Here is a 19,218-nt window from a genome sequence, read left to right as displayed (position 1 = left end):
AGCAAATATGATAAAGTATCCATATGGCTAAAAGTGATCACCAGTATCCAACCTTTAAACATTTGGTACAGAATCCACACCCCGATTAAGCACTCGGGCTGTCCTAGTACACAGAGGCAAGGGAGCAAGACAGGCATTTCACAGTGTAATAGGAAGCCTAGTTTGCTGAGGAGGGAGCTGGCAAACTAGCCCCTAGGAAATAAAATGCTAGCATGCCATTTAATTAGGAGACTGGGAGTATTAATTTTGAGGTTTCTAATTTATTTTGTGCATTTAGTGCTTGTTTGTGTTTAGGCCATTTCTGAAAGGGAACAAAAAGAGATGAAGCTTGTGGTCTTTAATAATCGTAAAGAAAATATAAATGCTTATCAGCTGCTGGTCACCAGTATTTGTCACTTGAAGATGAAAAGCAAGTATTCTATGAAATAAAGCATTTAGGTTTGAAATAATTGGTAAAATGGGATTCCATTTCATCTCACTCAGTCTGGAGCTGTCGTGCTAGCACTCATGGTAACTTACTTGGGCTGGTTTTCATACGAAGGGCTGCACTTGCTTCTAAAACAGAAAAGAAACCAAGAGAACACGGTATTAGGCTGCTCACAAAATCCTTGATCAAACAAATGCCTGTAATTATCTTCAGAATCTCCTGTAGCTATGTTTGGTATGTTTGTGATTCCAACAGACCAGAGGACAAAATGACTTTCCGTAACCTTTTCTGAAAGTGTCTTTACTCAATACTAGTTAATTATTTGTCCTGTTCTTAGAACCAAACGTTGGCCTTCGATAGAAATCAGAGAGGATGGCTGGCGAAATGCATTTGCTGAAATGAGAAGTAAGCTCATCATTGTCTGTTTACAAATCAAAATGGAAAGAGGTCCACGATAGGTGCACAAACCGAGTTTCACTTACTGGCAGCACAGGTCTAGTTCAAAACGTGCAAGTAAAACAGATTCTGCTTTTCTGCTACAATTTCCTCCCTTTCAAATTTGTATCACCCAGTGCACAGGATACACTAATGAGCTTTACAGCCCGGCACCTGAAAAATAATAAAAAAAATTATTCAAGGGTCTTGCTCAGGTTCTAAGCAATTTTCACACCAATTTTAAAAACATAATCACAGTATTAGTAATGGCAATTTATTTTGTTACTAGCAAAGCCTAACCAGTTGCCCTTTAAAACATGATTTTATTGACTTAAAACAATGTGATGCGCTATTGCTTCAAAAAGTTGGATGCGTATGAACTGGAGCGTGCTCTGAAGGTTCAGTGATATTAGCAGTCTGGAATCCCTCATGAGTCTTGAGGAAGTTCATGAAAAGCAGAACAGCTTCATTACCAAATAGTCAAGTACTGCCTGACTATATTAAAACATCCACTGCCTGCATAGGGCGAACAGGGGAGGCAAACAGGACGTGGCGCATCAGAAGGACGTGGCATGTCGGTTTGCACGTCAGTTCGTGCAGGCAGGATGTGCAGGGAAGGCATGCGGGCAGGGCGCAGTCCTCCCTTCTTGGCTCTAGAGGCTCTCTCGTGGTCATCGCCCTCCCAGAAGAGGCCCAGCTATGGTCTCCACTCAGCTGAAAGCCATTGCCAGAAGGAATGTGGTGACCCAGACGGAGCTCCCGCTCAAGCACGCGGCTGTCCAGGTCTCCGGCTGCCAGGAGAGCCTGAGCCTGTCGCTCGTGCCGGAGGCCGGGGGAGGCAACACCTGTGTGCAGTGCGACCAGGTGAACGATCTGCTCAGCCTGGGGGCAGAGCTGAAAGAGGAAGTGGAGAGGCTGAGGAGTATCAGGGAGTGCGAGAGGGAGATAGACTGGTGGAGCCATGCCCTACCGTCCCTGAGGGAAAGGCAGAGGACGGAGGCTCCATGAGAAATAGAGGACCCCTTACCCTCTCGCCATCGGGCAGAAGGAGGGGACCTAAGAGACGAAGGGAAATGGAAACAGGTCCCTGCTCGGGGCAGCAGGCGAATCCCCTCCCGACCTCCCTCACCTTCCCAGCTGCCCTTACACAACAGATATGGGGGTCTGGAACTTGAGGGCCAGGCTAATGAAGATATGGATGTAAGTCCATCCACGGGGGCCTAGGGCGAGACAGTCTGCCCCACGCGTCACAACCAGCTCTATTAAGACAAAAAGGAGGGTAATTGTCGTAGGCGATTCCCTTCTGAGGGGAACAGAGGGCCCAATGTGCCGACCAGACCCAACCCACAGGGAAGTCTGCTGCCTCCCTGGGGCCCGGGTGAGAGATGTCACTAGGAAACTCCCTGGTCTGGTACGGCCCACCGATTACTACCCGCTGTTGGTTTTGCAGGTTGGCAGCGATGAGGTTGCACAAAGAAGCCTAAAAGTGATCAAGAGGGGCTTCAGAGCGCTGGGGCGACTGGTTGAGGGATCGGGAGCACAGGTGGTGTTTTCCTCAATCCCTTCAGTGCCAGGGAGGAACACTGAAAGGAACAGGAAAACACACCTGGTTAACACGTGGCTCAGAGGCTGGTGCCATTGGCAGAATTTTGGGTTTTATGACCATGGGGTGGTCTACATGGCACCAGGCCTGCTGGCAGCAGGTGGAGTTCAAATATCCTCAAGGGGGAAAAGGATTCTCGCTTATGAGTTGTCGAGCCTCATCGAGAGGGCTTTAAACTAGATTTGAAGGGGGAAGGGGATGAAACCAGGCTGCCTAGAGATGAGCCTAGGGGTGGCATACCAATGTTGGGGGAGAAATCGATAGTCCAGCTCAAGTGCATCTACTCCAATGCACACAGCATGGGCAGCAGACAGGAGCTGGAAGCCATTGTGCAGCGGGACAGCTATGATGTGGTCGCCATCACAGAAACATGGTGGGATGACTCGCATGACTGAAGTGCTGCAATGGATGGCTATAAGCTCTTCAGGAGGGACAGGCAAGGAAGGAGAGGCGGTGGGGTGGCTCTGTATGTTAGGGAGTGTTTTGATTGTATAGAGCTCAACAATTGTGACAACAAGGTTGAGTGCTTACGGATGACGGGGAAGGCAAACATGGCAGATATCCTGCTGGGTGTCTGTTATAGACCACCCAACCAGGGTGAAGAAGCCGACGAAGCGTTCTACAAGTGACTGGCAGAAGTCTCACAATTGCAAGCACTTGTTCTTGTGGGGGACTGCAACTTACTAGATGTCTACTGGAAGTGTTACACAGCCAAGACAAAAAAGTCCCGGAGGTTCCTGGAGTGTGTGGAAAATAAGATAACTTCCTGACACAGCTGGTAAGGGAGCCTACCAGGGGAGGTGCCCTGCTTGACCTGCTGTTTACAAACAGAGAGGGTCTGGTGGGAGAAGTGATGGTTGGAGGCCATCTTGGGCTTAGCGACCATGAAATTATAGAGTTCTCAATTCTTGGCCAAGTAAGGAGGGGGGGTCAGCAAAACCACTACGATCGACTTCCAGAGGGCAGACTTTGGCCTGTTCAGGACACTGGTTGAGAGGGTCCCTTGGGAGACGATCCTGAAGGGCAAGGGGGTCCAGGAAGGCTGGACACTCTTCAAGAAGGAAATCTTCAAGGCACAGGAGCAGGCAGTCCCCATGTGCCTTAAGAAGAGCCAGCGGGGAAGATGACCAGCCTGGCTGAATGGGGAGCTTTTGCTGGGACTCAGGAAAAAAAGGAGAGTTTATCACCTTTGGAAGAAGGTGCAGGCAACTGAAGAAGAGGACAAGGATCTCGTTAGGTCGTGCAGAGAGGGAATTAGAAAGGCAAAAGCCCACCTAGAGCTCAATCTGGCCACGGTCGTAAGGGATAACAAAAAATGCTTCTATAAATACATTAACAACAAAAAGAGAGACAAGGAGAATCTCCATCCTTTACTGGATGCGGGGGGGAACACTGCCACCAAGGATGAGGAAAAGGCTGAGGTACTTAATGCCTTCTTTGCCTCAGTCTTTAATGGCCAGACCAGGTATCCTCAGGGTATTCAACTCCCTGAGCTGGAAGACAAGGATGGAGAGCAAAATAAACTCCCCGTGATCCAGGAGGAAGCAGTTAACGACCTGCTATGCCACTTGGACACCCACAATTCTATGGGGCCTGATGGCATCCACCCAAGGGTACTGAGGGAGCTGGTGGAGGAGCTTGCCAAGCCAGTCTCCATCATTTATCAGCAGTCCTGGTTAACAGGGGAGGTCCCAGACAACTGGAGGCTTGCCAACGTGACACCCATCTACAAGAAGGGCTGGAAGGAGGATCCAGGGAACTACAGGCCTGTCAGCCTGACCTCGGTGCCGGGGAAGATTATGGAGAGGTTCATCTTGAAGGGGGCTCACAGGGCATGTGCAGGACAACCAAGGGATCAGGCCCAGCCAGCATAGGTTCATGAAGAGCAGGTCCTGCCTGACCAACCTGATCTCCTTCTATGACCAGGTGACCTGCCTAGTAGGTGAGGGAAAGGCTGTGGATGTTGTCTACCTAGACTTTAGTAAAGCCTTCGACACTGTCTCCCCCAGCATTCTCCTGGAGAAGCTGGAGGCTCGTGGCTGGATAGCCGAGCCCAGAGAGTCGTGGTGAATGGAGTCAAATCCAGTTGGCGGCCGGTCACAAGCGGTGTTCCCCAGGGCTCAGTTTTGGGGCCGGTCTTGTTTAATATATTTATCGATGATCTGGATGAGGGGATCGAGTGCACCCTCAGCAAGTTTGCAGATGACACCAAGTTGGGAGGGAGTGTTGATCTGCTCGAGGGTCGGAAGGCTCTGCAGAGGGATCTGGACAGGCTGGATCCATGGGCCCAGGCCAATTGTATGAGGTTCAACAAGGCCAAGTGCCGGGTCCTGCACTTGGGTCACAACAACCCCATGCAACACTACAGGCTTGGGGACAAGTGGCTGGAAAGCTGCCCTGCAGAAAAGGACCTGGGGGTGTTGACTGACAGCCGGCTGAAGATGAGCCAGCAGTGTGCCCAGGTGGCCAAGAAGGCCAACGGCATCCTGGCCTGTATCAGAAATAGTGTGGCCAGCAGGAGTAGGGAGGTGATCGTGCCCCTGTACTCAGCACTGGTGAGGCTGCACCTCAAATACTGTGTTCAGTTTTGGGACCCTCACTACAAGAAGGACATTGAGGTGCTGGAGCGTGTCCAGAGAAGGGCGACGAAGCTGGTGAGGGGTCTGGAGCACAAGTCTGATGAGGAGCGGCTGAGGGAACTGGGGTTGTTCAGTCTGGAGAAGAGGAGGCTGAGGGGAGACCTCATCGCTCTCTACAATTACCCGAAAGGGGGTTGCAGAGAGGTGGGTGTTGGTCTCTTCTCCTGAGTGACAAGAGGAAATGGCCTCAAGTTGTGCCAGGGGAGGTTCAGGCTGGATATTAGGAAAAATTTCTTTACTGAGAAAGTGATGAATCACTGGAACAGGCTCCCCAGGGAAGTGGTGGCATCACCATCACTGGAGGTGTTCAAGGAACATGTAGACGTGGCATTGTGGGACATGGTTTAATGGGCATGGTGGTGTTGGGTTGATGGTTGGACTTGATGACCTTACAGGTCTTTTCCAACCTTGGTGATCCTGTGATTCTGTGATCTGTACTTTGGAAGTCATGGTTTGAAGTCCTTTAGAGCACGGGAAAGAATCCAGCTGCACCAGGGACTAACAACTGAGCTAGTGGATAAAAGGGGTGGGGGGAAGGCAGGGAAAGAGGGACAAACCAGATCACTACTCTCTCCCCATGTTCCCATTCCCATCTCTTCTCTAACCTGGAAGCAAAAATTGAACTTTATTTTTGGGGAAGTGAGATTTGAAACCTTCCTCCGACAGGAGCTTCAGCTGTGAAGGCAAACAGGCAGGATCAACAAGTCAGGGTAAGTTCCTTTATCCTCCCTGAGGTGCCAGCTCAAAACACATCCCTTTCTTCAATGTTTCTTTTGGTTGCTTCAGGCTATACACACTCCCCCGCTGTGAAAGCCATAGAGTAAAACATGCCCAGCAGAGCACAGCATCTGCTCAAAAGCTGCAGAATGTTAACAGGCAATCCAGGCCTAATTCCCATCAATGATCTGTCCCAAGATCCTCAAACATATGTACAGTTACCTTGCTGTCTAAAACTCAGGAATCCTGCCACACTGTAGAAATTGTAACATGGATTTCCATCCAAGGAATTGCCTCCTTTTCCTAAGGGAGCTTGTTCCATGTATCTAGAGTTAGTTATGCCTGTTCAGAGCAAGAACGCATGTCAATGGCACGTAGCCCAAAGTTTCCTCCTTAACATGCTCCCTTGGACTACTTGGGTCCTGGACTCAGACCTCAGCCCCTGCTGGATTTAGAGACAAGTGCATCCTAACCAACAGTACAGGAAACTCTCAGTCATGGATATGTCTGCATGCTTTAGCTCTCACAGATGTTTCATTTTAAGAATCATCTGCCAAAGCAGGGACTCGGTGTCAGTTCCTAATTTCTAAAGGGAAAACCCTCCCCACTGAGTTACCTAATCACTCGCACAGTCACTGGCATGAAGTGGAGACCAAGTTCCAAATCTTCTGGTCAGCCCAAATATGCCCTACCAGTAAAAATACTCTGAAGTAAGATGCAGACACACAAGTATTTCCAGAATGCTGAAGTACTCAGACCAGCCAGTCAAGGACATCCCATTTGGGGGCATGATACATTATGGCCTTCCAAGATTTCAACTAGATTATATGTAAAGAAGCAGGTCAGCAGCTTTGCAAGTGCTCAACAGCACAGGTCCAGGCTATGGTAATGTGCAGATGCATATGTAGGTAGTTGGTTCCTTCAGCAGTGAGAAGACACCTAAATGCATTTAAAGTCCTGAATCAGTGTCAGTGCATGAGGGCTATAAGCTCCTCAGTAAGTCAGAGATTCTCCTGTAAAAATCACCATTAAAACTGAAGTATCCTTGGATACTACAGCAATTATACAAAGAACTGACTGAAGATGAAAAAATAAAAACTATCATCTCACCAGTTATCATCCCTTCAAAGCTGCTTAAAGACACTGGTCTCATGTTGGGGAACTCATCTTTTGCAGCTTTAGATGCACCTGTTCTGCAAATAAATAAACCTCATACCTTTCAATCAATTAATTTCCATACCAGTTAGAAAACCAAAATTAACTCCAAAGAAAATAATCTTCAGCCACATTCCAAAAGAATTATAGTTCTATTCTCAGCACAGTATTTACGTTTACATACTAATTTCACTAATCTCCATTCAAGGGGTGATTAGGACAGTAAAGAATCTGCTGGGGATTTCTCTGTGGTTGCACATCAAATATATCTGCCTGACTTGAATGACAGGAATGTTAATGACAGTTTAAATGAACAAGTCCTTAAACAATTCTGTTTAATGCCTGCTTTAGTGAAAGTGTTGTTTGCAAAAAGGTCAAGAACATTTCTTACGCATTGACCGTCATTTATGTTTTGGTCTTCTAACCAATGCCTGCAAATTGGCAGGCCCACCCCATACAGTTCCGAAAATGTCCTTCTCTGTCCTTAGGGCAGCTTCCAATGGAAGCTCTCTTCCCGCTGTCACCACCTTTTTCACAGCCTGAATCACGCTGGCTGGACCCTCTGTGTACTGACTCAGCCAGGCTCGGGCTTCTTCTAACGCTCCAGTGTCATCTGAAGATGACAACGTCTCCTCTGAGAGCCCGAGGCGCAAAGCCCTCTCGGGGTCCACCCTGGCAGCTCCGCTCAGCAGCTGGAGGGCAGCCCAGCTGCCGACGATCCGCACCAGCCGGGCAGCTCCTCCCCAGCCTGGCACCAGACCCATGTGCTTATGGACAAATCGAATTTCACTCCCAGGCGTCATCAACCTGTCAATGAAGAACAAACACGCAGAGGTCAATCTGTGCATTGACTTCCATTTTCAGCTCGCCCGCACTCAATTTTCTATTTTCCCCTCCCCTCTGCTTCCAAAGACTGATACAACTTGACAGGATGCTGATTACAGCCAGAGCATGAGTATCTTAATTTTTACATCACCCGGTGCCATGCCTGCAGCTTTTGGCCCTGCTCAAAATGAGATTCGTAGGCTGCCACAAGTAAAGATGCTTAGTGTCCACACTGATACCTGCAGTCAGTTTTTAAAAGTGTTTGAAAACAGAACTGCAAAGATGGAGGGCATGTTACGCTTACTCACAGTGCCAACATTGCCTTACTAATTCATGCCTGAAGGAAGCAACAGGGTTTGGGGTAAAACCCAAGCAAACTAGCACACAAAACTTATTCCTCAAGAGGATGGATCATCGTTTTAGTACTGATCTGTGCTGGGGAGGTTCTGTCAGCATCCCGGTACTCCATTATAGCATAGCTGTTTGTGCCGTACCTTAGAGGGTCCATGTGAATTTGATTTCTAACTGCTCACTACAGCAAGGAAGTCAGGATGGATGCTCTATGTATGGCTCACAGTATAATAGAATTGCTTTCTATTTATGCCTTACAGTGTGTAATAAAATTGCTCCCCTCCAGAAGGTAGAATCACACTCCTCTTTTCAAAGATTTCACATCTTTGCTTCTTTTCTACAGTCTGTCACCTCCCTTATTTAAGAACTCATCCTAGGGCTGATTAAGCTATCTCCCTGGAGGAGCTCTGCTGCAGCGGATTGTACTGTCTCCGCATAGTGTTCACACTGACACACACTAGGTTAGTGGAAAAAGCCTCTAGAAATAGAAACATATAGAAAAGATGTACAGAAGCAAACCAGTACTTGCTCTTTCTTAAGATGATGTTCTGCAGTGTGGTCGCTTGCTGCTGCTTATAAGACAAGGGATGCAAATTATACTTGTGAAGTAGACTAGCTTCTACTTCAACCACTAATGGGCTTTCTGAAAATAAATCATGTAACACTAAGATCTACACACAAGTCTGTTTCCTAATAATGCAGTTTTCCATAATGAAAATACCAAAGTGAACAGCTTTAAAAGGGGAAAGAAAAAGAAAACCTTTAAAAATGCAACTACTTCTAGGAACTCTCAGTTCCCAAATCTGCTTAGTTATTGTTAATTTTAAGTTTGCTTGGTTGCTTTTTTCTTAACCAGAGCCCATCAGCATTCATGCCATACTACAAAGCACCAGGGCTGAAGAGCTTATGCTTTATCCCAGACCCAACACAATGCACAAAGGCAACAGCTGACATGCCAGATTGCATGAAAGCCTTTTTGTAGAGATAGTGGAGGAAGGTTGCATGACAAAAGGAAGAGAGCAGTGTATTGCAGGGGAAGAAAGGCTTTTAGCTAACATTAGCAAGTGCTTCCCAAACCCAACAAATCCCACGGAGCTCAGGTCTCTCCACTCCACAAGGAAGATTCTGCAAGTATTCCAAAGCTCCTTCACTGGCTCAGCTTACTTTGCAGTTTGCTGACACTCAGTGTCCCACTGGGAAAGCAATAATGAAAACATTATTAAGGGTTTAATTCTAGCTGTGCTGAGCCATGTGAAGCATTAAAAAAAGAAGTGGTCATACGCAGCTAGGCATCCGATGCTAGACAATCTATAGGCAGTCTTGTAAGACAGCCACTGCACGTCTGTAAGACAACGTTGTGTTTGTTGAATCAGAGACTGTCCCAGGCACCTGGGTTCAGGCCTTAAGGGCAGGCATTTCAGTGAATGTCCCATGGGCAGCATACGGATTCATCTGGGAAGTTGGGTCAAAGCACTCTGTAGTTTGCATGGGAAGTCAGCTTTTACATTAGAAGCACAGACGATCCATCAGCGCCAACAAGAAAAAAAGTTGAAAACATTTAGTACGTGGGTAAGGCTTCGTTACCCTGCACAGTCTTCACCTCCCTCTGAGAAAATGGAACAAAACGTGATGAAAGGAAAATAAGCGATTGACAACTAAATCCACAGAGAGACTGTGAGGCTGCAACTTCCAGGATCTCATTGGGATTCACCTCTCCCTACAATGCTCCTTTGAACAAACTCCACAGAAGATACTGAGGTAAGTGGTAGTCAGTAGAAGGTGTATAAAGGTAGTCTTGGACTGCCTTCAGGCTTAAGAAAGGTATCTATGGTTTTTCAGCCTTTTCAACTATGAATCCCCTCCTGCAGTCACACCATTTCTTACAGAAACCACCCATCACACTCTCTGTTAAGTGTAGCACTCACTTCAATTCCCCATGCTCAAGGAAGAGACCTGAGCTCAGATCTGAAGAGGCGTATGCCACTGCCAAACTAGCCTGGCATCAGCGTCCGAACATCACCAGCTGCAGCCTCACATAAGCATTTCCCTTTTTATTTTATGAAAGGAATTGAGTCTGCCTTCTGAGACATGACAGATCTGATCTCCCATTAGATGAATTTATGTAAGGAAAGTACAGCAAGCATTAGTAAACACAAAGAGGCAGACATTAAAAAGCTGAAAAGACAGAAGTACTATTCTATTCCTGAGCTGTTACACCTTATTTCACCTAGTACTGGCTCTGCCTGAGACAGAATAGCAGATGAATACAAAATGAACCCTGATTTGACTCAGTATGCCTGTTCTTGTCTTCCAGGTCAAGAGAATTAAAATCTGGGTCTCCTGTATCCTAGGGGAAGGCCATAGCACTAGGCTCCTGGACACATGCCTTCCCTGCCCTAAAAAAAGAAGAAAATCTGTTGCATAACAATACTGAAAAAATATTTTTTAAATGTAATTAATGTAACAAAGTAACTGAAGACCTTACAAGCAGAGAAACATCCTTCAGAAACGTGAAGGGTAGCAAAATCCTCACAGCTTGAATTGGAAATAAGAGGCTAAGGTAATATAAGCACCAAAGTGCAGCTGAAACCTCCTTTAAGAACATTAATTTCCACGTTACAAGCACTACAACACCCCTAGGAAGAAAGCACAGCCACCATGGACCACATCCAATTTTGGGTTAGTCATCTAAAGCAAACAAGAGCTACAGCAAATGTTCCTGCTGTATATTTTAAAATGTTCTCAGATGCGCTAAATGTTACAAACCCGCCACCTTTGATTGGAGGATTCCTTCAATCCGTGACATCTCATTGCGCCCACAAACTACCAACTGTCATGTCACATCACATGACTGGCAACGCACGTGAGAAGAAAACCTTGTTTGCCATTAACAATGCAACCTAACAAATCCCATCCTTAAACAAGTACACTTGCTTCCTCAAAGGTGGCACTTGCTGCGAGCTAACAGCGATGCTTTCCTTTGCTAAAGTATCTCCCAGCTACTTGAAGCTGCAGCATATACAATGGAAGCTGAAAATGCAAACACAAGTCTCTTTTCTCAGTTTTTCATACCTGCTTTTTATAGTACACCTGTTACTGAACTGTTTCAACAGGTATAATCGGTTCCTTGGCCAGAATTAAGACTGTATTAAGGTTTGTGCTAGTCCTTACTTCATCATTCCTGGACTTCAGGGTTTGAATTATATTCAGCATTCTGATAAGGCAAAGGCACTAATGAAGTTTACTAGGGAGGGACAAATACCATCCTCTATTTTATGCATTTTAAAAGCTCCTACCACCATGCTTCTGAAACCCATGATGGAAAAAAAAGGATGCCTAAAACATTAAACGTGTTGTCAGCAACCTGGATTTTGTTCCCATCCCTGTTTGAGTCCCAGTGTCACGTAAGGACACAGCTCCTGACTTCCAATCTTCTCCTTTTAGCTGGCGTGAGACTGGCACACCATGGAGGGAGGCAGCCGGTATCACGCAGTGCTGCAGCACCTGGTTCTTAGCTATGGTTATACTGAAAGAGCGCAGCCAGAACTGCAGGGGATGACTTTCATCTCCCCCCAAATACTTCGGCCTCCTGCTCTCAAACCACCAATCAACATAAATAATAAGCAAAGCTTATGCCTTGGGTCATAAGAAGTTCCCTCACCAAATCTGTAAACTTCTATAAATTTTGGAACACTTCTACAAGGTGACTGAACCAACACAAAGTGGAAAATTCTCCAAATACAAGAGTCAAAAGCCTTCTGAAACAATTAAAAGATATCCATAATTTTAACATGCTGTAGAGCAAGAGTTATAGAAATAGAAATAATAAGAAAATTTCAAACACAACTAGACGTTTTTGCAAAACATAGATGCAAGACATCCAGACACAAGAAAAGCAATGGTCATGGTCAGCCACACATGCATTTTGGCTGACTGCCATTACTCAGTGAATACAGTATTGATATTAAAGGCTTTCAACCAACTGTCCTAACCACACACGCAACTATTTTAAGCACAGGAAAAGAGAGACATTAAAGAAAAAAGAAAACCACCAGGAAAACGTTAAAAGAAAGAAGGCTATCAAGGGCCAAACGTTTGTTTTAACGAGAAAACAACAGAAGAACAAAAGTTGATGTACAATCCAGTCATACACTTTACCCAACATGTATGTTTTTCTAATACACTCATCAATATGATATCAGCTTAACTAACTCTTGTTAAATTAAGTAACAGCCATGCTATGCTGACATGTGGCCAAAACAGCTTTTTAAAATACTCACTGCGGGGTAGTGCAAGTTCAAGAATTTGTTAGAGATCAGGTATGACATTATCTGTGGATGGTGTTAATCATGCAAATGGAACTTGTTTTGCCAGGTGGGCATGAAAATTTGATGACCTTGCTTGCAAGTAACAAAAACTCAGGTGCAACTAGTTTAGGATTTTGTAACTTTGCTTGGTAAGTGCTATCAGGACCATCCACCACAGCAGCAGCTCGCAAATGCATGCCGGTCCTTAAGTGAGCAAGAAGGCTGGAGTCCGTTGTCCACTTCCTCCCCGTTCTCCTACTGCACCTTCTCAACAGTCAAAATACAGTCCCTGCCCCATCACTTCACCTGCACATTGCACCTCATAGTCTCACTCCATCCTCCTTACGCTTCCTCAGCATCCCAAGGGGCACAGGAGATCCCAGTATCAGTAGTGGGTTCTTGCAGGAAGTGACTGTGACTCAGGCAGCAGATAGAGAGTTACACAGGTAATATCTGTAATCTGATCTCCCTTCTCTTGCTAATGCATGCAAAACCCACCAAAAAAAGTAAAAGTGCTGCTCTTACACACAAAGTGCTGCTGAACACATGCAGTAGATGGGATGTTTTTAAGTCAACTAGGGTGTTAGAGTAAGTTAAAACAAAGCAAGGGAGAGTTGTGATTGTTGAATTTATAGCGTCTGCATAAAACCTAAATTACCTATACCTTTATCTGTACAACAAAAGCCCTGATTTGTGATTGAACCAAAGTCCTTTATTTTAGGTTGGTCCAGTGCACCGCACAAAGTAATAAAGTTGTGGAGTCTCCTTCTCTGGAGATATTCAAAACTCGCCTGGACGCATTCTTGTGCGATCTGCTCTAGGTGAACCTGCTCGGGGGGGGGGGGGGGGGGGGGGGGGGGGGGTTGGACTAGATGATCTCCAGAGGTCCCTTCCAACCCCTATCATTCTGTGTGATTCTGTGATTGTGTAATATCTTCTAGGCAGCATACCACATCTCTGGCTTTGCAAAAGAAAAAAAAAGCAGCTTTAAAGCGGTCGGCTGAAACACAGTAACTGTTCAGATGAGGTAGAAGTGGGTAGTTGGATGGAAAAGCATTTCCATAAAAGAAAGAAGTCACCTTGAATCTTTCATTGGAGGCAAAAGCATCTAGAGTTCAGTACAACTATAGGATATGAATAGCTGGGATCGCCTGTACTGTCCATCATGGCACGTGAAAATCAAGGTCCCTCTGTGCCTGAGGAGATGCAAGCGTGTGAAAGGGTCTTCAGCCAACAGCAGGATAAAGCTCTTCCTACATCCAGAAAAGGGCTGAGCAAACCTATGATCAGTTGCTGCAGCACATGCAGGGAGCACCTGCCCTGCCCAAAAACCCAAGTCCTGGTGGTCTCCTCGGATGCCTCCAGCCCATTTGCTGCAAATGCAGTCAGCCAGTTTTTGGAGCTTCAGTTCCTTGACTCAGGCTGGGGCACCAAGGGGTCTTGTCCTGGCAAGTGGCAGCCCTGCAAGTTGGGCTGTAAGGGGCAATTAATTGGGACTCCAGGTGCTGTTAGCTTGGAGCTTGGGCAAGGAGCATCGCACAAGCAGTCAAGTACTGCTGCAACTGCACACTATCTTGAACGGTTCATGTAGCACATACTGTGGTTTGGAAACCTCCAGGCTAGCTGCCTTCTCCCCAGTTGCTTTAGCATGGCAGGTGGCCCTGCAAGTTTTAACATGTACCTAGTGCTCAATTCACCTCTGATATCTGCATTCTAAATCTTAAAGTCAGAAACATACACCAGAGATCACGTACCTTCCCATTTAATGTATCTAAAACCTATCCTCCCCACCACGCATGGACAGATATTAACGCACATGTAAGAAACTACAGAACCTCCTTAGCTTTAAGATACAAATTCTTGAGGCCTCGTATATGAATGTTTCTTGGCAATTTGCTGCAAAACTCATCACTGCCTTCTCCAGAATCTTTTAACAACAAAAGTTAATTCTGAGTATAGCCTTGAAATCAAGACCTGAATACGAACCACTGCCTTGACATCTTCACAAAGCCACAGAAAGCCTGAAATTAAAAGTACTGACTAAAGTTAATGCTGCAGTTCGTGCCTGTGGAGACCTAACCTGGAAACCTAAATACTGATACTTAATTACGTGACAACACTGCGTTCTAATAGTGACAACTTGTCTTGTATAAGTATTTAGTCTCTCAAAATATTCTTAGGACCATACACCTTACTGGAAAGGCTAGGAATACTTTCATCAGTATTTAATTGCAGAGTGTATGGGGGTTTATTTTTATTAAAAAAACCCTAGTTCTAGCCTTGTTCAATAGTCCAACACACAAGCCTTCCATGGTTATTACAGAAACTCACCTTAAAACAACTGCATTAACCAGCCATTTTTGCAATAAAAAATGAGTTTTAAAGCAGCAAGGTACTGAGGGAAGAATATTCTGCAAAAGAAATACGCAGTACTACACTAAAATAATTTAGCTAGTCAGCAATGCTGCTGATGAGCAGTTTCCAGTCCTTACTTCAATTTTCATGACAGATGCTGTTAGAATTAGACCCTCAAGAATAAGACAGTCTCCTCCAAAAAGCAAGTTGGGACTAATTAATCTGTCTCTGCCTATCTAGTGCAGTGTCTCGTCAGTCTCTTTATCACTACACCATCAAATAATTACCTAGGTACTCTGTACAGGGATTATCTAGACAAAACAGCTAAAGATTTTTCTGAAATTCAGCTACCTTACTACACCCTCTATCACTGAAAAAAACCCTAATTATCTGAAAATATTAACAAGTGGATTCATCCTGAGAAGAGTTAGTCATAATTTCACTTATCTTTCAATCTCACTTGATTAATTGGAGAGGCTTTAAAGGATCAAAAAGCCTCGATTATACATTTAATAAATAACTCCTTGCTAATGATATTTAGCAGATTTTCAAACTATAACAATGCAGTGAATATTGGCCAGCCGTGACTGCTCTGCGCTTTCCCAGCTCAGCTTGCTAGTATTAATTCCCCCTGCTCCTTTCCCCTATCTTCTCTCTTATGGCCAGCGTCTTATGTTTCTGCCCTATGCAGGGAAAGAATAAGACCATTAGACATTACATCAATTGCTGCCTTAGAGCTCTGGCAACATGAAGTGAGGCTCCCAAAGTGAAAATACTGTAAAACCAATAGAACTAAGGATTTGTCCTACATGCTTTTGGTGATAGTCTGTGCAGACTGGCATCATAAAAACAACGCCCTAAATCTTTGCTCTTTCTGAAAATCCCTTAGTCATAAACATTCGCTTCACAGATGCCTAAGAACAGGCACTAAAGAATATAAAAATGAAGACAAAATGGATTAAGAGTTTGTGGAAACTATGTCCCTTGTGCATATCTTGGATACATTTGCACAAAGCAGCTCTGCAATCCCAAATTTCAACAGGGTAAGAGAAGACTGTGCACATTAATGATCTCTCCCATTTATGAGCTTTAATCTGTAACCTTTACTACAGGAATGCAATGGAAAGAACTAGGTCCAGCTACTATTTTAGTAAGTCTATCAGAAAGTCAGCCCTCTCAAATCCTTTCAGCGATTAAAACAAAACAATACAACTTCTTTATTTGGGGTTTAAATAAATTAAAACGATATCCAAGAACCAAAATAAAAAAATCCTACCCAGCCTCCCAAGTACAGAGTGTTCTAGGCACGCTCTGAAACTCGGTGTCAAAGGAGTAGGCTTGATGCCAGGCTAAGAAATTTCACCAACACAAGAGCTCTCTTTTCTCACAGCTCTTTTCAAATTGCCTTACACATTATAAGGAATTTTATTTATAGTTACTGAATAATTTTGTAACACTCTTAGTGCATCCATTTTCCCCCCACTTGCAACAAAAGCTAAGAATCAAGGTTTAAATAAAGTAGCCTAGGAGAAAATATCACAAGCCTCCCTAGCACGTTGCCTTTACCACCTTACTTTCTGCCCTCCAGTCAGATTTTCCAATGCATTTTATGGAGCCCTAAGAATCAGGGTCAAAATCTGACCCGAAAATAGACCCTAATTACAGAAGCATTTTCCTGAGCAGGAGTTAACATTCTCCTAGGTTGGCTGGGAAACCCCAGGCCACTTCCCAGAGGGGAGCAGATGGACCTAAACAATGAGAGATGCACTCTTCAAAGGCAACCTTAAACATTTATAACATGACTCTATCACGCTTTTTCACATCACCCAGAGTCATCACATCACCCAGAAATGCAGAAGAAAGAATGACAAAGTTATATTTTCATCTAAAGACACAAAATCTTTGGTTGATGCTAAAATTCTGAAAAGTGGAGTCCCAGATCAAAAAAAGGGAAGATGAAGTAACAACAGAAGAGTTGGAGGCAGAGATGGAACACAGGGTCATCAAAGCAGAAACTGCTAAATAGACATGAGCCGTTTTAGGAGGAATATGGTCTCCAAGAATAAACAGGATCTTAAGGTGTGGATAACTCCACCATTTATTGCCCAAACGTTTGGACATTCAATGGAAGATAAGCTTCCAAAAGGAACAGTGTCAACTCAAAGAGGCTGCAAGATGATTACCAATTTCAAAGGAAGCCAATTCAGGGAAGAAGCACAAAAATAATATTGTTACTAGAAAAAGATCCCGTGGATAACAGGAGTTAAATTATAATAGGCAGACACAGAAATCTGCATGCCCCAAAATCCAGCATCTCATTAATAGCAAAGCCTGCATTAAGAAAAATTAAGAAAAGGCCTATCAGCAGCAAAAAGGAGTATGGTAAAGCAGCAGAGCACTGTGATCCAGCAAGACCCAGACTAATACTGGTCCAGACATGACTGTGTAAGAACGAGGAGAGAAGTGAAAAAAGGTTTATTTCTTAAGCACTTCCCTGACCAAAGGAAAGGGGCTAAAAGAAGGCCAAGAAAGACTGTTAATTTGAGAGAGGCATCATGGAAGGAAAGAAACACAGGGAAAGAAGCTCTTGCTAATACCCTGCAAGGGCAGCAGGGCAGCCTCAAACAAGCCAAGGTAGGCAGGACCCTCCAAAAGTCTCTTGCAGGTGATGCTCACTGTCATACCGGCTGCCATCCACACAGACAGCTCTTCCAAACTCCTGCTGGACCAGAATCTCCCAGAAGTCAGCTACAGATGAAGGCTCACCCAGCAGACCTGGATTAGGAGTTTTAAATCTAACTTTTTACGTCAGGCTTGACACTTTCTCACCTGTGGCTTCACAGAAGCCAGAGAGAGAAAAGCATGCTATGAAAAGCTACGTTCTTCTAAAAGGGATAAATGAAGCTGAATATTGGAAGTTACAAAAAGACTCCTGTAGCAGGAATGAAAAATTGAATTAGATGACAGATCACAGGGCAAAAAATAGGGGCCCAAAAAAGCATGACTGATTAGAACTCCACAAGCGGTATTAAAGGAAGCAAGACGAGCCCTTCACCATCCACCTACCCACCCCCGTCATTTTTCAATAAACTGACAAGAAAGAAAATTATTTGGCCAGACTGCAAAGTGAATCTGCCCCATTTGCCAGGCTGATACTTCTTGAGGTCCACATACGATGCTCATGGGGTTTCCCACAGCCCAGGGTACTATCCCCCCACAGCAGGCTGCAGGTGCTGGGAGATGGGCAGCACCACGCACCCACCTCCTGGGTGGGCTGTGGAGTTGGGGAGAGGGCTGGCCAGGGGGCTCGTGCAGCCCCCCTCCGCTGTCACGCAAGGCAGTGTGTGCTGCACGCACAAATCACACGGCCTCTTTGCAAGCTGCAATGCGACGTAAAAGCTGTGTGAGCCACACACTGTTCCCTTGCCCCCCCTCTCATGCCCGAGCATTCAAGTGAGCTGAAGAGACCCAGAAAACAGCAGAAAAAGTAAATTAAAAGGCCTTTCCCAAGTGGGAAAGGCATCAACATTTTATAATTATACAGTTAGCAAGAAAGAGTTCCCCAGTCCACGGGTACTGCCTTGGATCTTTGACAACCCGCCCTGCGCGCAATGGGGAAGGAGTAGCATGGCTTTACAAAGGCTTCTGAACGCACGCAAGGCTCATACCACAATTTAAGAGCACACAGAATCAAGAGAATAAAACAGATAGTTACACCAGGGAGCTGTAATTCCCCTGAAGTGTGCAATATAAACTCTGAAAACGGCATGAATCACCAGTGCCATGAAGTGGGACTGAAGCCCCATCGTTCCACATGTAGTGCCTGGATCCTCCTTTCTCCCCGCAGATGTATGACAGCAATCCACGGGGTACCACCCCATTTCTCCTCCCCTGCAAATGACCTATGTCTTACTAACACTCTCCTCCTCTTTTAATTCCCAGCTATAACTTTATTTCTATTACCCTGGTGGCAATGGGTCCCAGTCACAGCCACACACACTGCAACCTCCGTTACCATACAGTTATTTTCAGAGTAGTTCTCATCTTGACATAGCACTCAGGTCTTACCTATGAAGCAGGGTTTAGCTATTCTTCACAGGCTGCCAAAGTCTCAATATACAAGTGACTGAACGCCAGAATAATGCTCACATAAAAATTACTCATGCTGGAAATGTAAAATGTTACATGAGTCTTTCCTTCCAAAAAAGGAACTACAGCTATTTGGATTTTGTTCAAGCAAACATTTTCAACAACAGATATGCCTTTTAGACTAAAGCAAAAATTTCCATTAGAAAAGATCCAGTGATATTTTACCAGATTCTTCGATGAAAAAAGACCACTTGAAGGTAAAGGTGTTTGATAATTGAAATTTTTAGTCAAATCTGAATGCCAGTATTCATCTAG

General features: G+C 45.0%; 1 protein-coding gene across 2 annotated transcripts in view; it reads right to left on the bottom strand.

Moving 5' to 3' along the window:
* Positions 1-7,285: 7,285 nt before the first annotated feature.
* The window catches only part of ECHDC1 (ethylmalonyl-CoA decarboxylase 1), a 38,957-nt gene continuing 27,024 nt past the window's right edge, over positions 7,286-19,218 (bottom strand). For both annotated transcript variants that reach the window (XM_059835570.1, XM_059835569.1), the window contains exon 6: positions 7,286-7,783. In XM_059835570.1, coding sequence (XP_059691553.1) covers positions 7,378-7,783 — 406 coding nt within the window. In that variant the 3' untranslated portion in view covers positions 7,286-7,377. The remainder of the gene's footprint in view (positions 7,784-19,218) is intronic.

The sequence above is a fragment of the Gavia stellata genome, chromosome 2 (genome assembly GCF_030936135.1).
Source record: "Gavia stellata isolate bGavSte3 chromosome 2, bGavSte3.hap2, whole genome shotgun sequence".
Lineage (NCBI taxonomy): Eukaryota > Metazoa > Chordata > Aves > Gaviiformes > Gaviidae > Gavia > Gavia stellata.
This window is presented reverse-complemented; position numbering and strand designations above follow the sequence as displayed.